General features: G+C 39.6%; 1 protein-coding gene across 5 annotated transcripts in view; it reads left to right on the top strand.

Annotated features, from left to right (window-relative positions):
• mctp1a (multiple C2 domains, transmembrane 1a) overlaps nt 1–20,596 on the top strand; it is a 126,821-nt gene that overhangs the window by 56,008 nt on the left and 50,217 nt on the right. For 3 of the 5 annotated variants that reach the window (XM_040019117.1, XM_040019115.1, XM_040019119.1), the window contains exons 3-10: nt 5,308–5,450; nt 5,611–5,690; nt 6,934–7,045; nt 8,368–8,406; nt 12,442–12,606; nt 12,896–13,026; nt 13,772–13,958; nt 19,708–19,801. In XM_040019117.1, the coding sequence (XP_039875051.1) occupies nt 5,308–5,450; nt 5,611–5,690; nt 6,934–7,045; nt 8,368–8,406; nt 12,442–12,606; nt 12,896–13,026; nt 13,772–13,958; nt 19,708–19,801 (951 nt within the window). The remainder of the gene's footprint in view (nt 1–5,307; nt 5,451–5,610; nt 5,691–6,933; nt 7,046–8,367; nt 8,407–12,441; nt 12,607–12,895; nt 13,027–13,771; nt 13,959–19,707; nt 19,802–20,596) is intronic. The other 2 variants (XM_040019118.1, XM_040019116.1) reach the window with 1 other exon arrangement.

The following is a 20,596-nucleotide window of genomic DNA, read 5'->3' as shown; positions in this document are numbered from 1 at the left end:
AAAATTAATAGATTAACACTGCGAATGTGAAGCACGCATTAGCTGTTTGTGTTCTTGGTAATTTCTTGTCTCTCAGTCAGATCTCTTTGCTCACTTACCCACTGGTCTGTGGAGCCAAAGATTTGCTTTAGGAAGGAGGATTAGGAGGAAAACCAAATCTTTAATATCTCATTTCAGGGAAATCATGGATTTTCGATTACACTGGCGGCGCTCGAGAAAAGCCCTTGTTCCAAATACAGAGTTTAGTGCTTCCGACCTGTTCACTGAAATGAACTGAGACGCACAAACATAGCAACAGTGCTGACACAAGCATCATGTTAGTAGGTGAAGCTTCATGTGAGTCAGCCAATTTTATCATTACTGAATCTGGTCCCAGAAGCCTCCTTTGCTGACTCTTCCACCCATTCAATTCAATGAATTAAACATCCAAACCAGTTCAGTTAAAATACGTTACATACATATAAGATGATTTCTTTTTATTTCATTGTTCAATCTTCACAGGTGTAGGCTATCTTAGGAGTATAACTATTAAAGCAAAAAGGCAAAACACACACTTCAGTAGCTGTTTTTTTTTTCTTTCTTTCTTTTTTAATGTCAAGCCAGTATCAACATTGCTCAGATAGCAAGATTTTCCTCGTTCCACTTGCCTAGTCAACCTGATTGTTTCCTGTCCAGGGAAGAGCTTTAGAAATCCCCTTGTGTAAAGCTGAAAGAGCAAATGTGACTCAGAAAGCTGGGTTTTGGATTTCCAGATGGTGTATTTAAAGACTTTAGAGTTTAAATTTGCTTGTGATCTTCTCAGTACCTCATATGTTTTGCTCAATATTTATTAGCATAAGTGCAACTTAATGGCAGAAAGACAGAGATTCGTAATCACTTTCCCATGGTAGCACTTCAGTACCCAGAGCACCCATTTTTGTGACCTTTGCATGTTTTTCCTTATACCCAGTGTCCCTCCTGTTCTGTAGCTTTCTGCTCATAAGGTGAACAAATGTCCTGGCAAACCAGTGTCCCAGTGTGCGGATGCAGACTGTGTGGAGTGAGGAGGTGGACCCAAGTGCAGATACTCGAAAACTAAACTCAAACTTAACAGAAGGCGAGCCGTTTATTAAGGCTGGTAAAACATTACAAAACAAAAGTCAAAGGCGACACTAAACAATAACCTAAACTGGGAAGAACTAAGTCTAAACATAAACTCTGGAACGTGAACATAGAAACCTGGCATGGAAAACCGGAAACGTGAAGACTTGGCATGGATTCATAGATCTGGAAACATGGCATGACATAGCAGGATAGCAGACGATCGGACGAGGAATGAATGAAAACACACAGACTAAAGGCACACAGGAGGTGACCGGGGAAGTGGAAACACATGGGAAAACAGCTGATTAGAATGAGCATAATGACACTACAGGGTTAGTGAAAGTAAACACAGTGAACATGGGACACCAGACCTCTTCAAAATTAAACGGGAAATATAACGGGACGCAGACATGACAAGAGCTTGATAACATAGGACACGCATACGTGAAACACGCAGACTCAACATGACAAACCGACAAGGGAGACTTAAACACAGGGGGAGATGACACAAATGGATCTAAGAAACACTGAACTAAATGGCAATCAAGGCAAAATAGAATGAAATATAACCTAATAAACTTAAACATAAACCATAAACATCAAAATATATAAAAACTCAAAACGCTGGGTCAGATGACCCAGGATCGTGACAACCAATCCATGACACCTCTTACAAAAACCTATAGCTTATTGATCTATCTACCCAACAGCCCACATTTGAGACATAAAACTCCTCATTTTTATGGGCTTTTCCCAAGTGTGCAGTCTTTTGAAAAATCAGATATGAATGTCATACATAATAGTCGGTTTCCAAGAAAGCATCTCTCTACTCGCTCCTCTGTGCTGTACCCACTCTCACTCATATTCGGCCACCCACAGCAAAAGTCTTTTCTATTTCATACTTTTCAGCCTGCATGTGTTTATGGCCTCATAAAGCTGGCACTGTGGGATGCAGAAGGTCTGAATCAATGATGTGTGTCTGAGGAATATTGACCTGCTGGGATATAGAACGAGAGCGAGATAGAGAAAGAAAGTTGGAGCACTTTTAGAAAATAATGCCTTTAGCTGCACACTGTGGTTTGGGACAATTTCAGATAGTTCATAAATTATCAGCTCATATCAGTGATATAAGATGTTGCAGCGTTTTCTTGATTTTTTTCTTTTTGTTTCTCTGACGTGACTTGCTGTATATGTTTACCTCTCTTCTTCTTCTTATCCTGTCATTCGTGTCCTCCTGCCGCAGCTTCCTTGCAGTAACGTGTCAAGAGCAACGGTGTGTAAAAAGCTACATGTGTGGCTCTACAGTGGCTCTGCAAGTGAGCTTGAGGGTGTGTGAGTCATTTTAAATGTGAAGAAATAGACACCTTTTCCAGTGTCTTTGCAAAGACACTGGCCTGATGAGAGCAAAGCCTCCTAGCACTGAAAAAACCCACCACTTAATATGTTGCATATGTTAAACTATTGAGTATATTATAAAATTATGCTGACGATAATCGTCAACATAATTACTCATGCTTCATTTTTATTATAGTGACAAAATAACCCAGTCGACAAGTCGTGTCATTACCGTTCTTTACTGCCTCTCATAAGCATCAGCAATGTCGTTATGTAGGAGTCAGATATTCGCTGGTATTGTCATGCTAATGATAGGGAAAGACTCTATCTTGAACTGATGAGACGTGCAAACACTGAGCAGAGAAGCTTTTATCCACTAGTTCCCGTGCTGTCAGTCAGCAGTTCAAGCTCTTTAAGAGAAAACAGAGCAAATTGTTGGATATAAAAGATATGCTCTGTGGCTGCTATTGATCTCTGTTGCTTGTCAATATTTAGCATATGTTAATGTACAACATATAGCCAACATTCTTCCTTTGACTTTGGAAAGTATCGTTAACGTGCAGTGCATCTGCACATCTCTGTTTGTAGATAAATCAGAATTGCTCGATATTACCATTCCCTCCCTTGGTGTTTTGGTCACAGTGGATGATAGCACAACAGTGATTCAAGTCACGTACTGTATAAACAGTCACATCAGGGTACTGTTTCATTGGAAGATATTACACATCATAATTATAGTTACCCAAGTCAAACAGATTTTGTTTAGATATAGTGCAATATCACTAAATTTGCCTCTAGGGTTGTTCTTTTTAAACAATCTGTATAGAGTACATTACCCTTTACTCTCAGAACATCATGTTAGATAAGCACAGACTCCCCAGCAGACTCATTAACAGAGGGGAAATAAGAAAACCTTGGGTAGATATAGAAAATGCTTGAAAACAGATATGCAGTAAATGAAGGAACTTTTAAATGACAACAGATGATAACTTTGCAACAATAAAATCATATTCGTCTTCAAAAACTGCTGGCATTGGGACACATTCAAAATGCACTGTAACTTGTAAATTTGTGGTAAGTTAGGCAGCTGACAGACTAAAGCCACAAGTTAAGAGTCTTGGAGTTATTTTAAACCTTCTTTTTTCAAATCCCACATAATTTCGATTTCATTACCAAGATGTGCTTCTTTTCACTGTCTCCAAAGTGCAATCCTTAATGACTCTCCATGATTCAGAAAAACTTGTTCATACATTTAGTTACAGTAAACCGGATTATTTCTGTTCTCTTGGCTGGATTTTCTAAGAAAAGAAAAACATTAGCAGGCTGTAGCTAATTTAGAGGTTCCAAGGTTCACTAACACAAGTAACCAAGAGGAAGTCACTATAGTTTCTGCACTGGCCTCCAGTATTGTACAGAATCCACTTTAAAAGGCTCTTGTATATAAAGCCTTACACTGTCTTGGACCATCGAACATTTCTGGCAATCTGTCATGTTATGTTCCAGTTCACTCCCTGAGATCCTTCACTGCCAAACTGTTAGGCAGAGAGACAAAATAGTTGAGGATGCAGTTTGGTTTTCATTCCCCAAACTTTGAAACAGCCTCGATTCAGGAAGCACATTTTACCAACAGTTTTAGGAAACTCCTAATGACACACTTCCTTGCTCTTGCATTTAAACTTTGTTTTAACTTAACAGGAATAGAGTCAGCATTGGTGCTTTTCATTGTACCACTGTACTACTCACTGTCAGGTACAGCCACATTAAGAGTGGCTTTACAGAGTAGTTTTTCTTCCTTAAATACTTCTTTGAACAGGATTTTGTGTGTGTGTGTGTGTGTGTGTGTGTGTTTTTTTTTTTAATTTGTTTTTTTTTTTTTCAGTGTTGTTGTGTATGTGAAGCCCTCAAACTATAATTGACTAATTGACTGAAGGGGAAGGGTTTACTGTCCTGAACAATATAGATGCTTGTTGAGGCATCGTAGAATCAGTGCTTAAGTAGCTCACATATATGTGGATACATACGAGAAGTTTAACAGCCAGTCATGTATAAATGTGCACATAACCTCTCAGAGTGCAGCTTGTGTTTTAAGTAATGGGATACAGCTGTAAAATAACATTTTATTGATTTGATCTAAAATTATTTCTGTATGGGTTAAAATTAGATTTATTTGCTTCCATGTAATGTAAACAAGTTGTCTCTTTGATAAGACAAGATAAGACAAGATAACCTTTATTAGTCCCACACGTGGGAAGTTTGTTAGGTTGGTTCGTTGATCCCATTAAAGTTAATTGTTTTTGCATTCATTGTAAGCATCGGTGCCTGTTTGCAGTTTGTGCTCCACAGAATAACACCAAAACGAACCAATGCCGTCACCTAGTGGTCATATAAAGCCACTGAAAACATTTCATATTTGTATCACATGACCGTAACTTTGAGTCACGTGGCCGATACTCTCCAGACTGCTTCACAGTAGCAGATCAAGCTTTTCATATGTTTGTATTTAAAATTGATCTGAGGGGGTTTGGCATAAATAATCCGAAAATAAAAATAGTCTAAAATAATAAATAAAATAGTATGCTAAAAAATACAGTTTTCACCTTAAGAAATTGTGCAGAGGCAGTATTTATTTATTTTTATTTTGACAAAATCCTGTAAGTCCTGATTACTCTATTATCAGTGGGCAGAAGCAAATATTTTTTCACAAAAGAGTTGCTGCTGTTCAGTAAATTCCACAAAGTGAAGAAGGTAATGCCAGTTTGACCATTAAAATAATGGGAAAATGAAAAATGCCTTTGTCCAATCAATATTTAGATCGACAGCCTATGTCAGAATTGTATTTTAATCACATATGACTGTGTGTTTTTATGTGTTTGCTTTTCTTCTTCTTAGGGACCAGTGATCCATATGTGAAGTTTAAGATTGCAGGGAAGGAAGTGTTTAGAAGCAAGACCATCCATAAGAACCTCAACCCAGTGTGGGATGAGAGAGTTAGCCTTCTGGTGGAAACCCTGAGGGACCCACTGTATGTAAAGGTACAGAAGATAAGTGCTGAGGCAAAAATGTCACCTAGCTCTAAAATGTCTTTCTTTAAGTTAATGTTAAATCTTTCTGTAGAAGTTATAAAGGGTAAAAGGTCTTCATTTGTACCATTGCTGTACTTAAAGTAGCTGCTTTATATTTGTCCCTTTGTAGGTCTTTGACTATGACTTTGGACTTCAGGATGATTTCATGGGCTCAGCATACCTCTATCTGGAGTCACTGGAACATCAGAGGTCTCTTTCTCTTATTTGACTTATAATATTTTATTACCTGCCTTTTTTTAATGCACTTTTACACCCTTAGTCTTTTTGATTCCCTATTAAGTAAGCAGTCTGATTGACTCTGTATCTATGGATTGCCTTCAAAGCCTGTACTAGCAAGTAGATATAGTCTTTGACTTCCCTCTAGTGGCAATCTTTGGTACTTCAGCTCATATTTTCATGAAGCTAAACGTTTGCCTGTGAAACCATAGACAGACATACACTGCAACAAATATCCCTGTTATTTAAAGTAATGTACAGACATATTTATTTTTACAGTTTGTTACTGTAAAATTAAATATAATATAGAACATAGAATATAGAACATGACCTTTATAATACAATGAGCTGATAGACTGGTATCATATGGTCATTTTCGTGTTTCCATTATAATCTATATTAAGAGTTTAATACAGTAAAATATATCGAGTAACTGGCTTTATAAGTACTGTACATCTAAATCTAAGCTTACAAAAACAAAAGGAATAATGTAAGTTTGTAAAGTAGCTCAGATCCATCAATATTTTTGATAATCTAAGTGTACTGTGTTTTTACAGCCGTTTGTTACAGTATAAAGTATAGTATCTCAAGTGGAAATGATTATTTTGCATTATATAGTGTGAACATCTCAGGGAAAAGGCACATGAATATGACTTTGGTTACCTTGGCTTGTTTTATTTCTAGTCACATAGGGGCTGGGTGAATCTAAACTGGCAACAGCACACATTTACTCTTGCTATATGCAGGTGTTATTTCTGATAATAATGATGAGTCCAGTCTAATCGGTTGCCCTAGTAGGCAATCAGTGTGATGGGAAGTCAGCTTACACAATATACTGTTTTTACACAGGAGAATATGACCTCATGTAAGAGGTCATAGAGCAAGTATAACTCAGCGCTTTTACACCTATGACAAGTTAAGACACCTGCCTTAAAAACTGTATAAAGACCTTGAAAGTAATTAGTAAATTTATTAGTAAAATTGTACAGAATTAGTAAATTTATTAGTAAAATTGTACAGAATTAGTAAATTAGTAAAAGGTTAAATTAGCTCGATAACTTGTTTATGTTGGCTGTGTTGATGTTAACATAAAATTCACTAATAACGTCACAGAGTGATTTTTTTTAATCAGATTTCCACAATGCATTTTACTGCTTGTACACTATATATGTACAGGAAACAACATGTGAATATGGCTTATTGTTTATCTCCAAAGGGCACTGGACGTGACACTGGACCTGAAGGACCCACAGTACCCTGAACATAACCTGGGCAGCCTGGAACTATCCGTTACTCTGACACCAAAGGAGGGAGACGTGAGGGATGCTGTAAGAAATCTGGAAATCTATAATAACTCTGATTATTCATTCATCTCTGTCTTTTCATGCATACACCACAAATCCTCCTTTTCGGGGGAATCACTCTTTTATTTTAAAATAAAGAGTATCGCATCCCTACAGTAGATCAACATGGATGAATCATATTCCTACTCCTTCACTTTAGCATCACTTTTCTGAAAGACACTAGAAAGGTCAATAGTTTTAGGACATAAATGAAGTTCAAGTTGTGCTAAAGAACAATGTGCTGGTTTCGTTCAGCCTCACTTAGTAGAAACTCAACTCAGCAAATACATATGCATAAACTAAAGTGTAATGAATATGTTGTGTGGAAAAGTTGCATGTTCAAAGAGCACTGGATCTTCTTTCCTAATTATGTTAGCTCGTGCCTCTGCGGACGTGCAATGGATTTCGGAGTTGCATTTATTTATGTTCAATTATTTGTTTGGTTAATTGGACCCCTGCATGCTCGATTCAGACCAAGGCAGAGTCATGGGGGAAATATTTTATTCCTTTTGATCTGATGTCTTAATTCTGCAGCTTATTTGCTACTGTAGTTCAGAGAGTCCACAATTGACAGAACAAATAAACTCTATTTAGGTTAAGCACCAGTTTGGATTTCTCCCACTGTGAAAAATTGAGTACAAGGTTATAGTAATAAATTCTCTCTGTTGCCATCTACTGGTACGAACCTGTAAGATGGAATATATAACTTTAATTCGCTTTTTGAGATCCTCGAGCAACCGATGACAACTCAGCGTCAACAATGGGACTTTACTCAGTTATATTAAAGTTGATGAGCGTTTGTTTAACACGATGGGATTTATTTCTTCATTTTTTTCTCAAAAACAGAGAGGGTCAAAATCTGTGACATAGTGCGAGGCAGTGAAGAAGACTCGATGCATTTTAAGGAGATTTTTATATCTTGCCACCACAAAATCTATTTGTGTGTCCAGTGAATTGAAATACTTAATTAGAATAATTCAAATATGTAAGCAGGTAAGAGCTTTAGGTGCTGCCTTTGCTTGGGTCTACGATGGAAAAGGGCAGGAAGAACAAGTGTATAGAAAATAATTATTAAAATGTGTGAAATTTATCAACAGGCACCAGTGTATATTATACAAATAAATAATTTCTGACTCCATAGAGTGCTTATACTGTACACTCACTTAACTTGCATGATTGTGGCTGCCCTACTCTCCCTGTCCCCCTCACACCCCTATCACTGACCTCCATGCCCTTTAACCTCTGGCCGTTCAGCCTTAAAGGGAGATACTGGGGGGTTTTCTGTAACCGCTTTGTCTCATTTACAGACCATGCTTTTGAGAAGGAACTGGAAACGATCTAGTAAGGTAAACTAAAACAGCATGTAACTCATGAAACCTCTAACTGTACTGTAACCCCACTACCGACCGCACTGCACCTCACCTGTCCTTCTTCACTGGTGTTCTGGTACATGGATGGAGTCTCCGTGGCCCTTCCCCTCCCTTCCTCCGTTTCCTCCTTCCACAAATGTGGTATTGGCAGTTTTTTTTTTCTTTAATATTTCTCCAGTTCTCATCGTCACCAGCTTATTTTCCACAAGCTGCAATATACTTTGCATCTGCTGAGGTTATGTCAGCTCATTTTTGGAATGCAAGTGAGCTTAAAGGTGAACTATTCTTCGCACGTGTGAAGGCAAGTCATACAGTCAGGTCCGTAAATATTTGGACAGAGACGACTTTATTCTGACTGTGATTGTGTACATTACCACAATGAATTTTGAACGAAACAACTCAGATGCAGTTGAAGTGCAGACTTTCAGCTTTAATTCAGCGTGTTGAACAAAAACATTGATTAAAAATGTGAGCAACGAAATCGTTTTAACACAATTCCATCAGTTCAAGGCCTCAAAAGTAATTGGACAAATTAAATAACTGAAAATAAAATGTTCATTTCTAATACTTTGCTGACAATGACAGCCTGAATGCTTGAACTCGTGGACATCACCAGATGCTGGGTTTCCTCCTTTTTAATGCTCTGCCAGTTCTTTACTGCAGCAGCTTTCAGTTGCTGTTGTTTGTGGGCCTTTCTGTCCAAAGTTTAGTCTTTAACAAGTGAAATGCTCAACTGGGATAAGATCAGACGACAGACTTGGCCATTCAAGAATATTCTACTTATTTGCTTTAATAAACTCCTGGGTTGCTATGGTTGTGTGTTTCAGTATTATGAAATGCCGCTCAATCAATTTGACTGCATTTAGCTGGTTTTGAGCAGACAGTACGTATATAAACACCTCAGAATTCATTTGGCTGCTTCTGTCCTGTGACAGTGGCTTGCACATTGCAGTGAACCCTCTGTATTTACTTTCATGGAGTCTTCTCTTCATGGTAGACTTGGATATCGATACGCCTTCCTCCTGGAGAATATTGTTCACTTGGTAGGCTTTTGTGAAGGGGCTTCTCTTCTCCATGAAAATGACTCTGCGACCATCCACCACTGTTGTCTTCCATAGATGTCCAGGTCTTTTTGCGTTCCTGAGTTGACCAGTGCTTTCTTTTTTTTCTCAGGATGTGCCAAACTGTAGATTTTGCTACTCCTAATATTGTAGCAGTTTATCAGATGTTTTTTTTTCTGTTTTCTCAGCTTAAGGGTTTGCTTGTTTCAACTACATGGAGAGCTCCTTTGACCTCATGCTGTCTGTTCACAGCAAAATCTTCCAAATGCAAGCTGCACACCTCAAATCAACTCTAGGCCTTTTATCTGCTTGAATGATAATGACATAATAAAGAATTATCCACCATCTGCCCATGAAATAGCCTTTGAGTCACTTTAAAAAGAGGTTGGCAGGAGGAGCTGAAACTCCTAAACCCTTCATCCGATCTGACTGTGGACACCCTCAGATTAAAGCTTAGAGTCTGCACATTATGTCCATGTCCATTATAGAACTATAATTGAAATATGTTTCTGTGAACAGGTCTCCAACTATGTATGGACCTAACTATATGTGATATAAATACATTAAGGGTGGAGGAAATACCTTACAGTCAGTAGCATTTTTTTTCAAGAGCACTTGCTATACTAGTTGTAAAGATCAGCAATAATTGTTAGAACTTTTATTAAAAACTTGCTAACTTTGGTGCCATTTTTGTGAAATCAGTCAGTAATAATGCAGCTTCAGAATTTTCTTTTTTGTGATTCCACTGATTTTTACACTTTGAAGCAGTTCGAATCATTCATCGGTGAGATCTCTGTGCTTCTTCCACCCTTGATTTGCAGTGCATTGCAGCTATTATGTGGGAAAATAAGGCAGATTTCTATTCTGGGGTTTTTAAGAAGTCCTCTACAGCAAATACGCTGTGAGATATGAAGTATTGTTGACTTTTGACTTTTTTACTGACTACAGGACACTCCTAGACCCCTTTTGCATCCAGTGAAAAAACATTTTGACGTCATTATGAGTTCCCATCTTGCCGCACATAAGGGGCTGTTATCTTTTGATTTCATTTTTTGTGATTCTTGTTGGCCGTGAGGTTGAACAGAAAGCATGCTGTTTGATGTTCCGCTTCTTCTTACTGGCTCGTGCATGACGCACATACCTTGTCTGTTCATTCAATTCAGCAATTTTAGTGACAGGAACAATTTTGAGCTCAAAATTGAGTTTATTCACACTTTTATTTTGTTTGTTTTTTTTACTCACATTTCACTTTTAGTGTTATTGAGATAGAAACTTTAGGATATCCACCAAGAGACATTTGAAGTATGTTTGGTTGGAGATGGGCAGGCGTCCTGCTGTATCGTGCCTCCCCAAACCAAGCCTTTGAAGCCTTCAAACTGTGCCACCCTGCCTGTGACTCGGGAATTCACTGAAACACTAACTATTTGCTTTTGCTACCCCACCAAAAAAGCACTGCTTGCCTCTGTGTTGCATACAGTACATAGTTATTTTTACACCACCGCTTCTTCCTTAAAGAAGCATATATGACTATTGAACCCACTGTAGAAGATGCAAACTTTAAAATAATAATTAGGAGGCAGAGGCATGTTAATACAGGTCTCTCTAACTTTACCACAGGGCAAAATGCTGATTTTGGGAATATTTTTTATATGTTTTCTGCTTCGAGAGGGCTGGCAAAAGTTTAACCCTGTGCAACACAGTATTAGTTCTTAAACTGTATTAAAAGACTTTCAGCCTGTGAACATCTTTGTGTATGCGCTCCATCCTGCTGTGTTCTGGCAGTGAGATATGGATTCCTAATCCAAATAGCCCATGGTTTTCTATAACAACAAATATGTGGCAACAAAAAAGAAGGATGCAAGGGAAAAGGGATTGTGCTCTAATACAGTAGGACATAACAGCGACCTCTCATCATTAGCATATAGCGTGTTGGTAGCAGTGAACGGGAGCCATGGAGGATGTGGGAGTTGCTGTATGGGAGGTTGGCTTTAATGCAGGGAGCTATTCCCAATGTTTAATGTCTGGAGAATGGAAATTAAGAAGCTCCGTCTCTAGATCAAAGGCCTGCGCTTGCGAGGCAGGGTTTGTTCAGAGTTTAATGAAATTCACCCTCAAAACAAAAGCTATGCTAATATGTTCTTCCTAACAAGGAAGGAGGCGAGAGCAAGGCAGAGGGAGAAAGTGGAAGTGTATTTGTTTGACAAATAAATAACCCTGCTCTTTGTTTTAGTGAAGGATACTGACACGATTCAAAGAGAGGTTAAATAGGCCTGTAAGTGCTAAGAAAAGTGTTGAGGGTAAAAAAAAGACTTAAAACATGGAGAATAATCAATCTGAATTACAGTAGTTTACAGTAGCCAGATGGAATAATAATGTACTGTACAGAGGAAAACTATAAGTAACTGCGAGGTTCCCCAAGTTTTGGAGTAAAAACTGACAAGTCTGTTCCCTTTTATTCCTTTTTCTAACATAATGTTTAGAATATGTACAATAAAAATGAATATTCACGCTGCTGTACCCTGTTTAAGGATATAAGGAGGTTATGATACATGTTGTGCATTTTTGCACAAATATGGATGAAATGTTGATACTCACAGTAATAACGCTTTTTAGCATTGCCAAGAAATTGTTCACAGTAAGTGGATAATGCAGTGCTGTAATTTATAGCGAGGCCCTGGCATGTCAGGTGAACGCATACATAGCAAATTACCTTGAATTACCACATTTTATGTTCAAGTATTATCTTGTTTCTTGTGCCTGCTCTTTATGTGTCGCCTCAATGCATTTGATATCGGTTATTCTCCAGTGAATGAAGTGCAAAGTGTATGTAAGCCTTGATAAATTGATGAATGCTGCAATTTCTTCTATTTTGTGGGTTTGTTTCTATGTGCATGCAAATGTATAAATGTGTACGTGTGTGTTTGTGTGTGTGTGTGTGTGATTGCTGCAGTATCAGAGTATGCGTCTGTCGGATGTACACCGAAAAGCCCAGTTATGGCGAGGTATAGTCAGCATCAGTCTCATAGAGGGCCATGGCCTGCAGCCAATGGATGCCAATGGTCTCAGTGACCCTTACGTCAAATTCAGGATGGGTCACCAAAAGTACAAGAGTAAGGTAAGCCACACGAACGAGATGATGTTAAGATTATAGAATTTTGATAAAACTTTATAATTTTCGAGTCACCAAATATCAGTATCAGTCTTTAAAATCAGCTGTTGTTGTGTGTTATCTTTCTGCAGGCATATTAACATTTTTTATGCTCTTTATTTTACTTTTATTTATTTGACTCTCTCTTTATTTTGATAGTGGTTCCAGCTCATATATTATCTAACAAATTATAGCTCACATTAACAAATGGACACATGGGCAGAGTGAATGTCCTTGTTTGATTTTTTTTTTTCAGACAATTTCAAAAACGCTGAACCCTCAGTGGAGAGAACAGTTTGATTTCCACTTGTACGATGAGCAGGGAGGCTTTGTGGACATTACAGTCTGGGACAAAGATGCTGGCAAGAAGGACGACTTCATGGGACGGTACGATGGTCTTTACCGGAACGTCTGGATATTTTGTTTTGTTTGCTTTTTGTTTTTTTGTTTTTTTTTAATCGTATGGTTGATTAAGGCTTACTGCTTATTCAGGCTGATAAAAGGTGCATTTTAGTAAGGGTTAGTTTTAGTACACAGTTGTCTTATTTGCCTAATTCTCAGCATAGATTATTGCAGAGCATCTCAATCCTGTGCATATTGAAATACTGCCCTACAGTCTTTCATAGTGAGAATGATTTCTTTCCCTTGTCTTTCATCAGAGTGGATGTACTTGAGCAAACCTTTGCTTTGAACTGTTTGGCCCAAGTAAAGCAATTACTGTTGGCCTGCCTCTGTTTTAGCTGTAGATGTATTAAAGGCATGCTAAGAAATCAATTCAATCAAGAGAAGATGCTTTCAAGTGTCTTCTAAAAGGTATTAATGGTGTCAGCTTTGGCTGAATTTCCGTCTGTTGCTTTTATCTTACACAAGATGTTTGCTTATTAAGTGATGCTTAACTTCAGTTAGTGAGGTGATAAAAAATGAACAAAAGAAACCTGAAATTCTCTATATTCTTCTTTTATTTCACGGGCGCTCTGCGGTAATTTAGACACATTTCTTTCTGTAAACACAAACCCCTACCATGACTTTGTTTGTCTCTTTTAGTATATAAGGCCTGCAGTATGTTTCATTGTCAGTTTCATCACAAGGTCTACAATTTTCTCATTTTGTGTCTGTTTATTCTTTTCTCTAGGTGTACCATTGACCTGTCGCTTCTTAGTAAAGAGCACACACACAAATTGGACCTGCCACTGGAAGAAGGTGAAGGTGTTCTGGTGCTGCTGGTTACACTCACCGCTTCTGCTGCTGTTTCCATCTCAGACCTGTCAGTCAACATGTTGGATGACCCACACGAGCGGCACCAGATCAAGCAGAGATATGTGAGTTAGCATTTGAGCTTACGTTAAGCTGTGATTGCGTTAATAATTTTGTGAGGAAAGTACACAATATGTTAGCGCTTAAGAAAAGAAATTTAATAACCCATTTTGTAGCTTTCAAAAATTACAGTATCAGAGCTGCTCTATATCCATATACTTATAGGTATTTGTATATAGACATATACCTGACAGTGTGGCAAAATGGCCAATCACATTTTGTGAAGAGTAATTTCTCTCATCAAGATGTCTTTTTTCACAAGCCAGTGTGCTTAGATTTGATTTATAATTAGATGATGTGAAAGGCAACAGAGTAGGAGATACAGAAACGGATACGGGGGTTGAGAGGTCAAGAAAGCAGTGCAAGCGGGTTCAGTCATTTGACTGAAAATGTCCGAGCTCATAAGCCAGTTATCGTTAAGCTAGAGGGAGACAGACAGTGAGGGAGAAAGTGAAGGGCAACGAGCAAGCGGGAGAGAGCCCTAAGGCCCCATCTGCTTCAGAGGCCCTCCACTCAACACAATGGTTTTGTGTCTTTGTCTTAGTCTAGTTAACCCTTCACACCCTGTCATCTTTACATCTTGATGCAAAAACACACACACACACACGCACACACTTAAATGGATTTGATTCAGTGACAGCTTCCACACAGGGGACATTTCTCTGTCCATCAACAGAATTATGTGTCATGCTATCTCTCAGTGCTGCAGCCAAATTTGTTTCACTGTAAAATTTCATTTTTCCATATGTAGGATATTTGTTTGCCTAATTGGTTAATTTGAGATTCACCCTGATTTATTTATTTATTTTTGGGACCTATTGGATTTATTTGTCTGGGCGAGTTGTTGGAACGTATGTTGACTTAAACAGATCTGCTTGTGTACACGTGGGTGTATCATACGTGTCTGTGTGTTTTCACCCGGGCTGTCTGTACTTGTGAGATTAGACAATTTGTTTGGATTTCTACATCTGAACTGGTACCCAGTAGCACATCCTAGCTGGTGTGTGTATGCCTCTTTCAATGTGTGCCTAAGCTCCAGTTGCCGAACATCGGTGCCACGACCTACATAACCGTGGCGGTGCCTTATTGGCTAGCCACGGGAGGTCGACCGCTCTGCTACGCGTTGCAGAAACCACACAACATCAGAGGGGGGAGCTCGAGGACTGAGACACAAACACGCTGTGCCTCTCCTGACAGTCACAAAATGAGGGCTAGGAGAATGGGTGCGTGTATGTGTGTTTGCCTGAATGTGTGTAATAGGGGGCGAGGGGTAAAGGGTGAGGGTTGCGCCGAAAAGGGAAGGCGTGTAAAATGAAAAGAAAAAGCTATTTCACCTCTCTCACAACTCATGCAGACCCCGTTTTTCTGCTCGGTTGAAGGCGACACATTTTACTTCCCTCACCTACCTCTTTTCCTGCTTCCTTCTCTCTCCTACTCCTCTCTCTCCATTTCTCTCCTGCTCTCCCAGCAACCTCAGTTCTTTGTCTGTTGCCGCTATGGCTCCTGTTAGATGAAGGGATGGCGAGATAGAGGGTGAAGGAAGGTGGTGGGGGGTTGCAGATGGAGGGGCATGGTGAGGTCGGTTTGGAGACTTGAATGGTCTTTACCTATTAACATATTCCTTTTCCTCAGACTGGCAGTCTTGCAGTTGGAGAATTTAATAAAGATGTACCTTATCAAAGAGCACTGCTAAGACCAAGTACCACCACTAATACATAACAGTGCTGCTCAAAGCCTACTAATCTGCCCAGTGTGTGCATGCGTGGATGTGTGCAGGCGTAGGTGTATGTGTAGGCACATTTTTACCGACTGGTATTATCTGCTTGAAAAATCAGCTGTCCAGCACAAGCCTGCACAAAGCATGCACTACTGCTAGCCATAAACAAGCTCACATGTATGGACATGTGCAAAAAAAAAAGTGTCTACCTGTGTGTAACTAATAAAATGGCAGGGAATCGCAGCTTTGAAAAGCAGATACCTTCATAAGAAAACTCAAAATCGTCCGCTTGTCGCACCCTTCGGCAGCGTAGACACTCTGCTCGTGATGAAAAGGCGCACAAAAGATAACTTTAAGGTTAGGTGTAGAAGTGGATTGCAAACACACCTACATGTAAATCCAGAGTTTTTAAGAAGATATTACTGTCTTCGTTTTAGAGAATCATTGTGTTCCAAACTGGAAATGTCCTTTTCACTTTGTTCCACACAAACGCTACGAGCGCACCTCAAATGGCTGCAATTTGGGGTTTTTTGTTTGTTTGGTTTTTTTCCCCAATTCAATCTGTGGCCATTGATGAAATACGATAACGGACACCTGAGTGCGGGGACATTTTGATAGCACTGAGCTCATTAATATCTTCTGAATTGTAATAGATTTTTGTGTCTGTGTTTTTGCCAGGTCACTGTGTGCCTGCGTGCGCTTGCTTCTGCATGTGTGCGAGTAAATGAATACACAAGATTTTCTGTGCCAACTAATTTGAATGCATCTGACAATGGAGATATGCAACATGGTGCAATGCACTCACTCATAGGCAACTACCTTAGACGTTCTATTGCTCACTGTAACCTTTCCTTCATCCCTAATTACTGTTTCCCAGAAGTAGAAAGGGATGAAGGCAGAGAGGGAAAATGAGAGAAAGAGATTTATGCATTATGATGGCAAAGTAGCACACACACTAATGGCTCTTAATGGGCTTGAGTTGGCCACAAGATGGGTGGATGAGAGGAGGAGGACATGGTGACCTCCACTAAAGTGGTGGTACTTCACCATACACCCCCATGTGCTGTGTTGCATGCATGCATGCATACACACGCACACGCATACACACACACACGCACACCCCTCGACCCACTTTGGAGCACTGCTCTAAGGTGAAGCAAAAGGACACAACCTGGACAGGAAGTGAAATAAGGGGCTGCGCTAAGTTGTGAGATGAGCAAAGAGCAACTTTGGCAGAGACTCTTAAAATAAAGGAGGTTTTGGGGATGCAGACCATTTACAGCAGCCTTCAGTTTGTGCAGGTTGTCACAGAAGCACACTTAGAGCTGCTAGAGGTGATGCCAGTTTGAAAAACTCTTGCTATAACCACGCCTCAGGTTGCGTGCAGGCTCGATTTGTTTTAAATAAGAGATGGCAGCCGATTAAAATCCTATGCAGGGAATCTTTGATTGTTCCATATGAATCAACATCACATCATTTTTACTGTGTCTGTTAACCAACTGACCTATAACTCTATAAATGCTTTAGTATAGTCAGGCAATAGCCTTCCCCTTTTTCAGATGCTTATCGTCATCAGCCACACAAAATTCAGACAAATAAAGTGCATAATATGTCATTCAGTTAGGCTCACATCTAAACCAGTTAGTGTTTAGATTATGTGAGAGCCAAATGTTTACCATTAAGCCCTGAGGATGTGAAGTTAGTGGACAGCTACTGGGGTGCTTGACTCCAAAACCTACAGCTGCCTTGCATGAAATCAGAGCGAATCAGAACCATGTATATATGTTTGCGTGTGTGTGTGTTTGTGAAATGTTATGCAGTGATGAAAGGTGACGTGCTGAAAAGATGACAGTGAGTCATAAGTCTTTGCCGGCGCTGATTCACTTTGTGTGTTTATGTGTCTGCGGAGTGCGACAGAGACGGGAAGAAGACATCATAGTGACAGGATGTCAGTCAAAGACAGGGCGGGGGTTTGTCTTATGAAAGCCAACTCTGTGTCCTTTAATTTTCTTCTCCACCCTCCTTTTTCATTTCCTCCTTATCCCCATAATTCCACCTGCGAGCTGATGAGGGTGTGGATGGAGCCATAAGTGGGGCGCTAGGGGTAGGGGAGGGGGTCGGTCTTGGCCTCTTTTCTGTCTTTCTTTCTACCTGTCTATCCAAGCCATCTATTCCTGTCTGTCTTTCTGATGAGGATTTGAATCCTTGTGGAGGTCGGGTGTGTTCTTTCTACCAATCATGGATTGAGGCTGAACTCTAAAGGTCCCCTCAGGGAGTCCGTATGGTGGGAGGAGGGGCTGAATTACATAGGAACGTTTCGGGGGGGTCTCAGCATCAATACATTAAAGAAGTCATTTAGTCTCATACCATTTTTGCATATCTGTGTATTGAGAGGAAAGCACACACATATTTACAACATTTGCTTTTGATTGAAATCTGACTTTAACACAATTTTTAATCTGACCAATAACAAAGTCAAAACTGGATACATTACAGAGATTAATGTCCAGACCCCCGTGCCATTTCTTAACACTCCTCGCTATAGGCACACTTTGATCATTACCAAAAAAGTATTGATCTTCGATCCCCAGCCCAACAGCTGGATCATTCCGATCGCGGCGTGTTTACTGTTTGAACTCTAGCACACAAACTGTTCAGCTATTAGTTTGCCCTTGCTTCTTCCTCTGCCGCCCCCCACATGCCCTCTTGCCGACTCTTTTCTCCCCTCTTTCTCCCCCGCCTTCTTTGCTGCTCACCAATAATCACAACAAGCAGCTGTATCTTCAGAGAAATCGTGCCTTAAAAATCGAGAGTTGTCCCCTCTCTCGCGCTCTCTTTCTGTATGTCTCTCTTTTGCGCACTCTGTTTCTCCCCCCTCTCTTTCTTTCGCACACTCTCCCCTCTCATCTCCTTTAGAGAGCGTTTGGACAATGATATCGCTGGAAACAGGCAGAGTCTGACAGAGTTGGTAATAATGAATTAAGTCTGTAGCCTGGCCCTGACTCTGAAATTTAAATTATAATTACTCCTTTGGGGATGGAAGGGGTTATTGCCAGAGAGAGAGAAATAAATTGAAGTGAAGTGCATTTCCACTCTGCTTTTAAGACACGCCGACATGCTACTCAATTTGGCCCGAGTGTAGGTTTTCTATGCATGTGTTTATACCTGAGAATCTGGGTGTGAACAAAAGCACAACTTTGCGGTTGCGTGTGTGCGCGACTGGTCACGCCTCGTGGTCGCGCCGATGATCTCCACAGGTCTTCGTGAGATTTACAGACTCAATTTTACACAGTCATCCTCGTCCTGGTTATTGAAACTTTGTGCATACAGTGCATCCCTTCTCACTGTAGACTTCATGTGCTCTGTTTGCCTGCAAGTCATTCGTCACCTATTATGTTTCCTCAGCACATTATGTTTTATCATATTTTTCCTTATCTCTCTGTGTGAAGCAAACACAAAAGAGGCACATTAATATCAGTTAGATCTCAGTGTTGTTGTTTCTTTTCACATTATCCATATAGAATAACTTCTTGCTCTGTAAAAAGCTAGTTTTCTTTAAAACAGAGTATAAATGTCTTTGCATTTGAGATAGCAAAAACTGTTGTGCAGTAACAATTGTAACAAACTTCCACAAATTTCCCTTTCAATGCTAAAATCTGTACAACTTTGATGTTATTCTACTTAATAAGATGTTTCTGAAATCAAAGACTCCTATTATTTTTGTTTGCTGTTGTCATTTCAGCACTGCTCCTCTACTTTACCGAAAAATTCAGTAAAATCATAACATTTAAAGGTAAAAAGTTAGGAAACACTTGAAATAGACATGCACAGCTATTTCATTAAATTTAAATCCAGCCATTTCTCCACTAGACCCGACTCGATAAATGCCAGCTCTACATTTTCAAATAAAGGCTGGTAAAGGACATAATCTACCCTTTCCTCTCTTTATGAAATGTCAGGCTATTGACATGCCTTTCACTTCGGTGCTAATTTGCCATCCTCTTTGACCTTTCACCCCTGTTTCTGGGATGTTTCAGAGCCTCTGGAGGTCATTCCACAACCTGAAAGATGTCGGCGTGGTCCAAGTTAAGGTTATCAGGGCTGAGGGCTTAATGGCAGCAGATGTCACAGGTAAGACACTGACCTGTAGTCCAAACAACAGTGCTGTGCCCTCTGTAGTCCTCATTTGCTGTACATTTCCATAAATTAGTTTCTATATATAGATTTATTTTTAACTTAGATTCATGCTCATATATTTATACACTTAAAAAGTTTTGCTGATGTTTTGCAATTTCTGTTTCTGCTATCACAGTGAGCACTGCTACAACATCTGATTGGTGACACTATCAAGACAAATATATATCTTTTGCTCTAAATAACTTTTGCATAATGTTCGCATCTAGACAGCAGTTTCCTCCACCAGCAATCTGCCATAAATCTCACCAAAGATAAAGTCAGGGCATAATTTTTGTTTAAGGGATGATCTTTTACGAGACTCCTCAGAGAGAGTTAAAGTCTACTTTGTGCAGGACGCTAAATTTGTCTCTGCATTTTTAGAAAAGATGCAGGCTGCTCATTTGAATAATAGAGAAAAAGTACACATTTGAACCAACAAATCACTCTCATCCCTCCTCCTGCGCTCTCTCTGCTTGCTCTCTCTGAATCCTCCATTCTCCATTAATTCTTACTTTTAATTAGGTCTACAGTGGACAGGCCTAGTTTTTCACTCTGTATTATCTAGTAAAGGGAGAAAATATGTGTGTGTGTGTGTGTGTGTGTGTGTGTGTGTGTGTGTGTGTGTGTGTGTGTGTGTGTGTGTGATGGCGAGAGAGAGAGAAAGAGAGTCTGGAGTTTTATTCTATTTGAAACATCCATAGTCCCATTAGCAAACACAGAGCGGAGCTGGTTGATTTTGGGTTATTGCAG

Source organism: Simochromis diagramma, unplaced genomic scaffold (assembly GCF_900408965.1).
Source record: "Simochromis diagramma unplaced genomic scaffold, fSimDia1.1 OVJJ01000822.1, whole genome shotgun sequence".
Classification (NCBI taxonomy): Eukaryota; Metazoa; Chordata; class Actinopteri; order Cichliformes; family Cichlidae; genus Simochromis; species Simochromis diagramma.
Note: the sequence above shows the minus strand (reverse complement) of the source record. Positions and strands in the feature narration are given on the sequence as shown.